Source organism: Oryctolagus cuniculus, chromosome 10 (genome assembly GCF_964237555.1).
Source record: "Oryctolagus cuniculus chromosome 10, mOryCun1.1, whole genome shotgun sequence".
NCBI classification, from domain to species: Eukaryota; Metazoa; Chordata; class Mammalia; order Lagomorpha; family Leporidae; genus Oryctolagus; species Oryctolagus cuniculus.
The window spans coordinates 59622896-59636041 of record NC_091441.1 but is presented as its reverse complement, the minus strand read 5'-3'; the positions used below and the strand labels follow the sequence as shown (position 1 = coordinate 59636041).

The window sequence follows — 13146 nt, the reverse complement described above, 5'->3', positions numbered from 1 at the left end:
ATCAAATATTATGATCCTAACATAATAACACTTTACTAAACTAGCATCAAGTCACCCACGTAAAGTAAAGCCCACTTCTCCCCCAAAGTTACCACAAGATATCTCTACGTAAAAGTTCCTTTCAATCTAACCAAATCATTTAGCTCTTAGGGGAGAACCTCCCTGATCATCATTTAACTTATTGGTTCTTATTAGTGAAATATCATTTGAATTATCTTTATAGTATTTTGTCTATAATCATACAAAAATTAGAAATGGCACATTAAACAGAGATCAGAGACCTAACAGAAAAGAAAGTACTGAGTACTTTCTATATAATATGTAACAGTTTGGCACTATTCTAAGGACTTGCCCCATGTTCTTATTTAACCCTCACAACACCTCCAGAGGTAAGAACTACCATTCCCATCTTGCAGGTAAAGAAACTGAGGTAGAGGGGTCGGTGCTGTGGCATAGCAGGTAAAGCTGCCGCCTGCAGTGCTGGCATTCCATATGGGCACCAGTTCTAGTCCCAGCTGCTCCACTTTTGGTCCAGCTCTCTGCTATGGCCTGGAAAAGCAGTGGAGGATGGCCCAAGTCCTTGAGGCCCTGCACTCACATAGGAGACCTGGAAGAGGCTCCTGGCTCCTGGCTTCATATCGGCTCAGCTCTGGCCATTGTGGCCATTTGGGGAGTGAACCAGCAGATGGAAGACTTCTGTCTCTGTCTCTCTGTAACTCTGCCTTTCAAATAAACAAATAAATCTTAAAACAGGAAGAAAGAAAAGAAAGGAAGAAAAAAAGAAACTGAGGTAGGGAGTAGTCTTTCCAAGTTATACACAAAACAAGGTGGCAAAGATGGTATTCAAATCAGGGAATCTCAATGAATAATCTACAAAATCACGGATGTATCAAGGAAGTACTCTTGATGAGAAAATTTAATATAGCTAATGTTTCAACATTATCCCAAAAATTCCACTAGGGTTTTTTAAGTGAAAGTAGAAGTTGATTCCAAAATTTAGAACAGCAGCAAGAAAGTCTCATCCTAAAGGTATCAGTAAACTGCAAGAGATACTATTAGCCACGTGTAAAAATGCAAACCAGTGCCTATTAGTAAACAATCCATACCTGTGTACTTAAAGGAACTTAATACATAATTAAAATGGTAATATAAACTATTGGGAAAATTGTAACATTCAATAATTGATGCTAGAAAACTGAACACCACATAGAAAATATTAAGTCAAATCCCTACCTCACTCTACAAACAAAAAGTGAGAAAACAGATGCATTACTCATAAAATACTAAGACCTTTTTATAATCTTGAGATATCATTTCAACATCAAGACAAAATCAGATACCATAAAGACAAAACGGATACAACTACATTAAGTGTAAACTTCTTTATAAATACTTACAAAGATAAAAGGAAGACAATATGGAAAATATATGAAGAATTAATATTATACATATTTAAAAGTTTGGCTCAGTAAGAGATCTAAAAGAAAAGAGCACTTTGTTAAAGCCAGTGCTTTATTCACCTGGAATTGAATGCACATAAAAGAGCTTTAAAGGCCGGCGCCGCGGCTCGCTAGGCTAATCCTCTGCCTTGAGGCGCCGGCACACTGGGTTCTAGTCCCGGTTGAGGCGCCGGATTCTGTCCCGGTTGCCCCTCTTCCAGGCCAGCTCTCTGCTGTGGCCAGGGAGTGCAGTGGAGGATGGCACAAGTGCTTGGGCCCTGCACCCCATGGGAGACCAGGATAAGTACCTGGCTCCTGCCATCGGATCAGCGCAGTGCGCCGGCCGCGGTGGCCATTGGAGGGTGAACCAACGGCAAAAGGAAGACCTTTCTCTTTGTCTCTCTCTCTCTCACTGTCCACTCTGCCTGTCAAAAAAAAAAAAAAAAAGCTTTAAAAATTATAAATACCAGCAACATAAGGTTTGCATAAGAAAAAAACTTTATTTAACTTTAATGACTCGGCCGGCGCCGCGGCTCACTAGGCTAATCCTCCGCCTAGCGGCGCCGGCACACCGGGTTCTAGTCCCGGTCGGGGCGCCGGATTCTGTCCCGGTTGCCCCTCTTCCAGGCCAGCCCTCTGCTGTGGCCAGGGAGTGCAGTGGAGGATGGCCCAGGTGCTTGGGCCCTGCACCCCATGGGAGACCAGGAAAAGCACCTGGCTCCTGGCTCCTGCCATCGGACCAGCGCGGTGCGCCGGCCGCAGCGCGCTGGCCGCGGGGGCCATTGGAGGGTGAACCAACGGCAAAGGAAGACCTTTCTCTCTCTCTCTCTCTCACTGTCCACTCTGCCTGTCAAAAAAAATAAATAAATAAAAAAATAAAAATAACCTTAATGACTCAACCACTAACCATAATTTTAAAAACAAATCACTATTCTAAATTACAACTTCCAATTCTGTAGCTAAGAGAACAGATTAACATACTTGATGGAAAGCATGGATCATCAGGGTAAGTTTCTTTATCATATAAGAATGGATGATATCGGATAATCCCTTCCACTACACCATCTCCTTCAACATGAGCCTTGAATTCAAAACTATCAGCTGCTTTGTTTACATACAACGTCTGCATGTCATCTTGAATATCCCTTAGGTTGACAATCTTTGGTGCCTTCCCTTTTTCAAACATAGAAATCTAAAATAAAAAATAAAACAAAAATCATTATATTCTATGATGACTTTTTACACTCAGCTATAATTCAACAGAATAGGCAAAAACTACTTTCATTCATACAAGTAATCATGTAGCCTTATGAAAAATATACACTTTATCTATGGGTTAAATAGCTTTAAGTAGATAGAACCTCAATAATGAATATATCAATGAAAAAATCAAAAGTAAACAAAGAAACAGCAAGTCCGATCCGAGGTTTCTTACTAGAAGTAGGAAATGGGACAAGATTCTACACAAAATTTTTTCTAATGTGTAAGCAAGGATACTGAAAAGTCAATACTCAAGCATTCTGTGCTTTTAATTGTATATATCACTGTAAAACATCTATGAATAAAAGGAAAACTGTTACGTCCCTTTCATTCCCTGCTTCAAGGAATGATGTTCAGCAACAATTCATCTCTATAGGACAGAGAGGAGACAAAGAAAATAAGTATAAGTACTACAGTAGATAAAGATTCAAATTGTTCAGGTTAGGACACCTCTTGCAACTGCCAGCATCCCAGGTCAGATCTGTGGGTTCAAGCCCTAAGTGCTCTGCTTGTGATCCAGTTCCTTGCTAATGCACTTGAGAAAGCCGAGGAAGATGATCCAAGTACATGTGCCCCTGCCACCTACATGGGACACCCATTTGGAGTGCCAGGCTCTTGGCTTAAACCTGGCCCTTCTCCAGCTATTACAGCTACTTGGGGTGTGAACTCTCTCTCTCCCTCTGTCACTCTAAATAAATAACAATAAATCTTAAAGAAAGAAAAAGGAAAATACATCTTAAGAATATCTCGTATTTATTAGAATATCAAGTAACCAAAGTACTTTGGTAAAAGATAAGGAGAAGAGAAACTGTTTTGAATTACTTACTGATTTCTGTTACCTAGAGTCCCTTAGGACTAAAAGAAACACCCAAAAATCTAATATTTTAAGATGAATTTTTAATCTTACTTCAATATCAATGTTGCTGAAAGGTCCAACTTCTTTTGACATACGAACTTCATTTCCTTTTGGTCCATGAATATAGTAATGATAAATATGCCTAAAATACAGAAGAATAACTTTATACTTCTGAGTCACATATAAATTATAGTTCATATAAATTTCAACAAAAAATTTTATAGCTACTATTAACAGTACTTATTAGGTGCCAAGTACAATATTAATTTAATAAAGTATCCCATTTAATGATAAAAAATTTTGAGATCCAAATATTATTATATCTCATTTTACAGATAAGAGAAACTGACACTGGGGCAAGATTTATGGAACAGCAGGTTAAGCCACTGCCTGCAATGGCTGCATCCCATATGAGCATGGGTTCAAGTCTCAGCTACTCCACTTCTGATCCATCTCGCTGCTGAGGAGCCTGGGAAAGCAGCAAAAGATGGCCCAAGTGCTTGAGCCCCTGCCACCTACATGGGACACCAGGCTAGAATTCTGGGCTCCTGAATTCAGCCTGGCCCAGCCCTGGCTATTGGGGACATTTGAACTTGCAGATGGAAGACCTTTCTCTCCCTACCACCCTCCCTCCCTCTCTCTTCCTCTCTCCCGCTATCAGTAACTCTATCTTTCAAATAAATGAATAAATAAATATTTTTAAAAAGAAGAAAGAAAGAAACTGACACTGGAGATAAAGTAAGCAATGTATATAATCTTTCTAAGGGCACAGAACTAGAGTTAGGGAGAGATGGGCTTCAACTCAGGCCTTTCCAACTTCAAAGCCCACATACTTTACAATTCCAAGAAATACAGTTTATCAAATAAAAATTAGAAGGTAACAGTCTTTAGATTCTATATCTAATTGTAAGGGATCTTCCAGATGAGACTCAACCTCAGAAAGCCTTTCTATCTTTTTTGTAATGTAACAGTTAAAAAAGATTGTATGTGGCAGAATTACTCAAGACTATAAAATATCATATCTTTAGTTATTCCTCAAATAGAAATTTGAAATATTCTTTCACATGAATTTTAATTAAAAAATACGGAGCAAATATTTGGTTCAGTGTTTTAAGATACTGCTTGGGACATCCACATTCCACATCAGACTTCTTAGGCTCAATTCCTGCTTCCATTCTTGATTTCAGTATCTTGCTAAAGCGCACCCTGGGAGGTTGCAGGTGATGGCTTAAGTAGTTAGGTCCCCTGCTAGTCACACGGGAGACCTAGACTGAGCTCCTTGCTTTAACGTGTCCCAGTGGTGGCTATTGTTGACAACTGAGGAGTAAACTAGTGGATGGGAAATATCTCTTTTCCTTTCAAATAAATAAAATAAACAAAAACGGTTTTTAAAAATCATTGTAATTTTACAAATAGTCTATTATCCTAATAACTTTTTATAATGTCTCTGAGATGGAAGGGGCACTGAAACAAAGCTGTTCAAGTTACTGCCTACAACTGGTATTCCATATTGGAGCACTGGTTTGGATCACAGCTGCCCTGCTTCTGATCCCATTCCCTGCTAACGTGCCTGAGAAGGCAGGAGAAGATGGCCCAAATACTTGGGCTGTGGGAGATGTGAATGGAGTTCCTGGTTCTTTTAAGACTGCTCGCAGTCCCGGCATTTGGGGAGTGAACCAGCAGACAGAAGATCTCTTCCTCTCTCTCTGATACCTTGCCTTTCAAATAAATGAAAACAAAAAACGCCTCTGAGATAGAAGGAAATCAGTGAAAACTTTCCACTCTTTAGACATCTCAAAATAAGAATTAGTATCATAAACAATAAGTTTGTACCATCACATAAAAAGCACTTTAAAAAGCTTAATAATTGTTTAAAAAGACGTATTTATAGAGTTCCATTCGCTGGTTCACTCTCCAAACGGCACCAACAGCCCAGCCTGGGCCAGTCCAAACTAAGGCACTTGGAACTTAATCTTGATCTCTCATAGGGATGGCAAAGGCCCAAGCAGCTGCTTTCCCAGCACATTAGCAGGGAGCTGGATCAGAAGCAAAGCAGCTGAGACTTGAACTAGCATTCGTAAGTGATGCCAGTGGCAGTTTAACCCCTGCACCAGAACATTAGTCCCAAGAGCTTAACAATTGGGAATAGTGTTGTGGTGAAGTAGGTGAAGCTCCTCTTCTGACAGTAGCATTCCATATCAGAGTGCTGACTCATTCCTGGCTGTTCTGCTTCTCTTGCAGCTTCCTGATGATAAGCCTGGGAAAGCAGTGAAGAATAATCCAAGTACATGGGATGCTGCTACACACGTGGGAGACCTGGATGGCATTTCTGGCTCCTAGCTTCAGTCTGGTCCAACCCTGACTATTGCAGCCATTTGGATAGTGAACCAGCAAATGGATGATCTTCCTCCCCCTCTGTCACGCTGCCTTTGAAATAAACTTTAAAAAAAAAACTTAAATACTTCAAAAATGATTAAGTTACTGGTTATTCTTTGTTGGACTGACAGCATATTCCAATCTAGTGTTATGTGCAAAGTTCCTTCATTATAATGAAACTACAATTGCAGGGCCGGCGCCGCAGCTCACTTGATTAATCCTCAGCCTAGCGGCGCCGGCATCCCATATGGGCGCTGCTTCTAGTCCCAGCTGCTCCTCTTCCAGTCCAGCTCTCTGCAGTGGCCCGGGAAGGCAGTGGAGGACGGCCCAAGTGCTTAGGCCCTGCACCCCATGGGAGACCAGGAGAAGCACCTGGCTCCTGCCTTCGGATCAGCGCGGTGTGCTGGCAGCGGCGGCCACTGGAGGATGAACCAATGGCAAAAGGAAGACCTTTCTCTCTGTCTCTCTTTCTCTCACTATCCACTCTGCCTGTCCAAAAAAAAAAAAAAAACAACCTAATATGGGTCTTCCACATGGGTGGCAGGTACTGCGTCCATGTGCTATCACCTACTGCCTCCCAGGATGTACAGCATCAAGAAGGATAGATTTGAACCAGAGATGCAATCTGAACCCTAGCACTCTTATATAGGTTGCAGATGGACCTACTGATGGCTTAACTACTGTCCCTAACACCTGCCCATAACATTTATTGAACATCTACTATATAGTATTTATTCATCTGGACACTGGGGATTTGGCAGTGAATTAAAACAGACATCCCAGTACGAAAAAAAAAAATCAAAATATAAGGTATAGGGGTCAACACTGTGGCGTAGTAAATTAAGCATCTGCCTGTGGCAATGGCATCAGATATGGGCGCTGGTTCGAGTCTCGGCTGCTCCACTTCCGATCCACATCTCTACTACGGCCTGGGAAAGCAATAGAAAATGGCCCAAGTGCTCAGGCCCCTGCACCCACGCAGGAGACCTGGAAGAAGCTCCTGGCTTCTAACTTTGGATTGGCCCAGCTCCAGCCATTGCATATATTTGGGGAATGAACCAGCAGATGGAAGCTCTGTCTGTCTCTGCCTCTGTCTCTAACTCTGCCTCTCAAATAAATAAATGTGGCCCAATGGCTTGGTCCCCTGCACCCACATGGGAGACCTTGAAGAAGCTCCTGGCTTCAAATCAGCCCAGCTCCAGCCATTGTGGCCATTTGGGGAAGTGAACCAGTTCTGTCTCTCCCTCTCTGAAACTCTGCCTTTAAAAATAATAAATAAATCTTTAAAATATAAATATATATATATATATACACACACACAAGGTATAGAAGAATAAGATAGGTGCTATGGAAAAGAAACACAAAAGGGGGATATAAGAGTGACAGTGTCAAATTTGATAAATTATGAAGCCCATTTTGAACTTTATAATAGATGTCAAAATATATATGCCTCAAAATAAGGCTCAGTATACTACAGGTGATCAATCTAACAATATTTACAGAATGAATAATGGAAAATCATTTTAACACCAACATCAGAGACCCAGATATCATATTGAAGAGAAGGAATTGGGACAAAAATGACACCAAGTAGACTTCAATGTATCCATATTATTTTGTCTTAAAAAAGCTAAACAGTAATATTTACTTACGCTAACTGTCGCGTCCAAAGATGGAAATAGTTTTTCAAGTACTGTATGTGCTCTGGCTGTACCCCTGTGATAACCACAGCAGTAAAACTATCTTTTTCTTTCTCCTCTATGATGAGATTATGTAGAAATCTTTCATCATCATTTGTAATGTGAACAGAATCAGATGGCTGTAAGTGAATATAAATACAGCACATTAATTATCTAAATTATAATCATACAAAAACTAGTACATCAAATTTTAATGTGATTTCAGTTGGATAGTTTCAGAAACAGACTTTCAAAAAACTTTTGGAGGAAACTGACCCCATGTAACAAGCTGAGTGTTTGACAAAACTTTAAATACAAGGGAATCTTCACATAACGCTAACCTGGCAAAGAGAAAGAAGATCCTATCTCATAATACAGAACTAACATTAGAAACACAAAGCAATAGAAAAAGACAAATATTTAGTTTTCAAAGGCCAATAGAGGGGAGGTGAACTTACCCTAAGGTGGAATAGGTCCTTGGTTGGGATATCTAACACTTAATTTAGGGAAAACGAAACTTAGCCCTACATGCTCAAGAAAACTAGGTGGCAGGCAAGACATACAATTGGCTTAGCTCAAAAACACTGTGTTTAAAGAGAAGTAAAATCAGCCGGTGCCATGGCTCACTTGGCTAATCCTCCACCTGTGGCGCCGGTACCCTAGGTTCTAGTCCAAGTTGGGTCGCCGGATTCTGTCCCGGTTGCTCCTCTTCCCGTCCAGCTCTCTGCTGTGGCCCAGGAAGGCAGTGGAGGATGACCCAAGTGCTTGGGCCCTGCACCCGTATGGGAGACCAGGAGGAAGCACCTGGCTCCTGGCTTAAGATCGGCACAGCGCCAGCCACAGTGGCCATTTGGGGGGTGGGGGGGTGTGAACCAATGGCAAAGGAAGACCTTTCTCTCTGTCTGTCTCTCTCTCTCACTAACTCTGCCTGTCAAAAAAAAAAAAAAAAAAAAAGTAATTGGATTCTTGCCACTCACGTGGGAGACCTGGATTGAGTTTCCAGCTTCAGTGCTAGCCTAACCCCAGCCCTAGCAAATGTAGTCATTCAAGGCGTAAAGCAGCAAATGGAAACTCTGTCTCTCTGCTTCTTAAATAAATTAAAGAGAAGTAGAATCATCTTAGCCATCAGTTTACTTTTAGAGACTATCTAGAGTCTGTGATAAAGAATTTCAAGCAAAAGTCTGTATGTTAAAAATAAATTGAATGAATATATATACTATGCTGCTATAGATTTTAAAAATTATCATAATAATGATATACTTATCTATCATCTCTAACAAATTGATTTTCTTTTGAAAATAAGTATGGATTATTACTTTTTTTAGAAAGCTTTTATTTAATGACTACATATTTCATAGGTACAGCTTTAGGAATACAGCAGTTCTTCCCCCCATACCTGCCCTCTCACTCCCACTTCCATCCCATTCTTAAGATTCATTTTTTAATTATCTTTATATACAGAAGACCAACTCTAGACTAAGTAAAGATTTCAATAGTTTGCACCCACACAAAGTATAAAGTACTGTTTGAAGAAAAGTTTTGCAGTTAACTTTCATAATACAACTCATTAAGGACAGAGGTCCTACAAAGGGAATAAGTGCACAGTGACTCCTGTTGTTGATTTAACAATCGACACTCTTATTTATGATGTCAGTGATCACCGGAGGCTCTTGTCACGAGCTGCCAAGGCTATATGGAAGCCTTTTGAGTCCATGAACTCCATCAGTGTGATTACTTTCTTAATAAAAAACAAACCTTTCCAAATTATCCTAATGCTTGTCAACAAAATAAGTTATTAATGTTGCAGCTCTACTACATATAAGTAATATTTTCTCTACATTGCAAGTTAGCAGATTAGGCTGGGTTTATTAATGATGCAACTTCATTAATCAAACATTTACCAAGAGCCTTCTATAAATTCTATGCCTCAACCTGGGCCCAAGGAAAACAGGGCTCAAGATAAATAGGACAGTGGGCCAGCACTGTGGCATAATGGACTAAGCCCCCGCATTCAGTGGCAGCATCCCATATGGGTGCCAGTTCTAGTCCCAGCTGCTCCTCTTCCATCCAGCTCTCTGCTTATGGCCTGGGAAAGCAGTAGAAGATGGCCCAAATGTTTGGGTCCCTGCACCTGCATAGGAAATGTAGAAGAAGCTCCTGGATTCTGGCTTTGGATTGGCCCAGCTCTGGCCACTGTGACCATTTGGGGAGTGAACCAGCGATGGAAGATTTTCTGCCTCTCACTCTGTGACTCCAGCTCTCAAATAAAAATTAAAAAAAAAATTTTTTTTAAAGATAAATAAGACAGTATCTTTGCTTTCTACAAATCCAAACTGGTAAGAGACGGAAAAATTATTTAAAAACAACAAGCTATTTATAAAGATATGAACTAGTGGCTGTAGAGGTTAAAAGAAAAAAAAAAAAGAATAACAGTTACCCAGCAGATGACTGAAAAAGAACATCTCAGACATAAGAGAACATGAAGGATTTGAGGTTAAAAAGAAACAATGTATTTCTGAATACATGATAAACAAGGCAAGAAAGTCTGAATTTGGAGCAGTAGAAAGCAGGTGAACAGTAAACAAACAAAAACGTTTTTAAACAGAATTAAATGTGGTAGTAATTAACAACAAGGATTGCCAGGCGATGTCATTAACTAAAAAAGTACTTGGGACTAAGAGGAAAGGGAGGGAATAGGAAGGCTTATAGATAATATTTGGTTTCAAGTGTATCAAAAGCGAATTATTTCTGGAGCACTGGGCAAGCACATCTGACTGAATCTGGAAATGGTGTCATGCTGGATATAGTTGGTTAGCATTAATCACCCATTCCTACTCTCTTTCATTGTATCCTCTTGGACTTAAGAGGCTGGCAAGCTGAAAAAGTACATTTCTCAGATTCCCTTGCAACTGGGAGTTGTGGATACAAATTAGGTTTCACTATGTAGATGTACTTTCTAGCTAAAGATATGGAAGACAAAACGAGGCACAGGCTATTTCCTGAAGTTTTATTAAAATGGTTTTCTGTTATCATGCAAGGTACTGAATGACCAGTAATCAGGTTCTAGTTTTAGAGTGTTTTCAAAAGCCACTAGCAGCACTCATTACGGCAGAAAATCTGTGCTCCAGTGTATAAGGAACTGTGGCACTGAGATCCTTCCAACTGTTCTTAAGTCACAAATAAGGAAATAAGCTCCTGAATTCCAGTCTCAGAGGTCATCCTTCAATTTCATGATTATAGCAGATAGCCACATCATCCTTCAAGGGTCAGTTCAGAGTGCCCAAGCATTATTCAAGGAAACTGAGCCAGTACTTCATTCATCCAGCCCTTCAAATCAAAAGCTCCCAATTTCCTTTATTAATCCTTTTCTGTTAAAATATCTAGATGGTCTGTTTTCTTTACTAAACCTATCAATGGGGTTAATGTTTTGATATCAATTAAATGTCAAATTCAATGTCTTGATCTTAAAAGTTCAGAAAAAAAAAACAGATGAGAATTGTCGCTATTTGAGTGATACACAAACTAAATGGCTTCCAAAAGCTCATGTAAAAAGTGAGGTTAAAAAATAATGCAAATTTTCCATGAATTTTTGAAGACCACCCAAATATATATATATATATATATATATATATATATATATATATATATATATATAGCAAGACTGCTTACTATAGATAAAGAAACACCAATTCCATCCACATTCCGACAACCAAAAACAGATCAGAAATGGAAGAGTCCAACAGAAATAATCTAGAATGGATTGCTCAGTAAAAGACGATAACCAGGTACTTACTGGTACCCATGAAATGCTTGTTGAGGTAAACTAAGCACAAAACATAGGAAAGGCTGGCAGAGAAAAAAGGTGATCCAAGAGACCTGGGTTCTATTCAAGCATTTTTAAAACTATGTTTTAAAAATCATCGATTATATTCTCAATTCTAATTTTTCACTAGTTTTAAAATGGCAAGGAATAGTTCCACTAATTTACTTTTTAGGGCTTTGTGATGGCAAGATAAGTTGGAATACTGTTATGTAAATAAAAATATATAATTTGTTAAATAAACTCAATGAGCTTAAACAGAAAAAAGGTAGGATAAACAAAAGTATTTTCCAGAGCAGTGGGCATGTTAAAATCAAGAAAAGGGGCTGGCACTGTGGTGTAGCGGAAAAAGCTGCCACCTGCAGTGCCATATATATGTGGGATGCCAGTTTGAGTCCTGGCTGCTCCATTTCTGATCCAGCTCTCTGCTAAGGCCTGGGAAAGTAGCAGAAGATGGTCCAAGTCCTTGGGCCCCTGTACCTGTGTGGCAGACCCAGAAAAGCTCCTGGCTCCTGGCTTTGGAACGGCTTAGATCTGGCCGTTGTGGCCAATTGGGAATGAACCAGCTGATGGAAGACCTCTCTCTCTCTCCGCCTCTGCATAAATCTGCCTTTCAAATTAATAATAAATAAATCTTTTTAAAAAATTATGAGAAAAAAGTCAATAACATGAAGACAAAAATTCAGCCTATGAGTGAGGAAAGAAAAAGTATAATTTTCAATTATTAAACTACCAACATTTGGTTGCCATTTCCAACTTCTCATTCTGTAAAAGAGAAGGATCAGACAGGCTTTCCAAATTGATGGAAGAGTATTTTACTTGCGTTCTGAGCAATTCTGGAGTATACATCACTAACATTTTAAAAGTTCAAGTTCATTGTTTAAACTATTAAGAATCTAATGATTGCGGCTGAAACTAGGGCACAGCCGTTTCTCTACTTCATTTCTACAATTACTATACAGCAAAGTTTTTTCCCCCTCAAGGAAACCTTTTGTTTAAGGAATTTTACAAAGTTCATTCTTCCCACCATATCTGCCCTCCGACCCACACTCCAACCCCAGCTCCTCCTCCTCAATCTCCCATTCCCATACTCCACTAAGATCCATTTTCAATTAACTTTATACACAGAAGACCAACTCTACACAAAGTAAAGAGTTCAACAATTTGCATGAAAAAAAAAAAAACTGAAAACTGTTCCTCAAAAGTTGAGATAAAGGCTGTTCAAAGTCATTGCATCTCAAAGCTAATTTCACTTTTTTTCTTTTTAGAAACTTAACTTAATGAAGTGACCAAGAATGATATATCTTTTGTGAGCACTCAGACATAACTATAACTTATGAGACATAAAAATGTCCTCCACTTAATACATTAAAAGAAACTAAGTCCTTAAGAACAATTTTATCATTAATTAAGGTAGCACAACCTAAGAAAACAAGCAATGGAGCTATACACTTAGGCATAACTAAAACTTACGTGACATAAGAATATCCTCCACTCAATACATTAAAACAAATCTTTGAAAACAAATTTCACCATTAACTCTCATAATACAACTCTTTAAGGACAGAAGTCATGCATGGGAAGTTAGTGTACAGTGACTCCTATTGTTAATTTAACAACTAACACTCTTGTGTATATCAGTGTTCTCTCTAGGCTCTTGACATGAGCTGCCAAGGCTTTGAATCCACAAATTCCGTCAGTATATAGACAAGGCCA

The 13146-nt window shown here is 39.4% G+C and overlaps 1 protein-coding gene across 7 annotated transcripts in view; it reads right to left on the bottom strand.

The window, feature by feature from the left end:
• SMCHD1 (structural maintenance of chromosomes flexible hinge domain containing 1) overlaps window positions 1-13146 on the bottom strand; it is a 164500-nt gene that overhangs the window by 106258 nt on the left and 45096 nt on the right. For all 7 annotated transcript variants that reach the window (XM_051851361.2, XM_008261120.4, XM_051851360.2 and 4 more), the window contains 3 exons: window positions 7584-7750; window positions 3607-3697; window positions 2421-2631 (listed from right to left, as the gene is read on the bottom strand). In XM_051851361.2, coding sequence (XP_051707321.2) covers window positions 2421-2631; window positions 3607-3697; window positions 7584-7750 — 469 coding nt within the window. The remainder of the gene's footprint in view (window positions 1-2420; window positions 2632-3606; window positions 3698-7583; window positions 7751-13146) is intronic.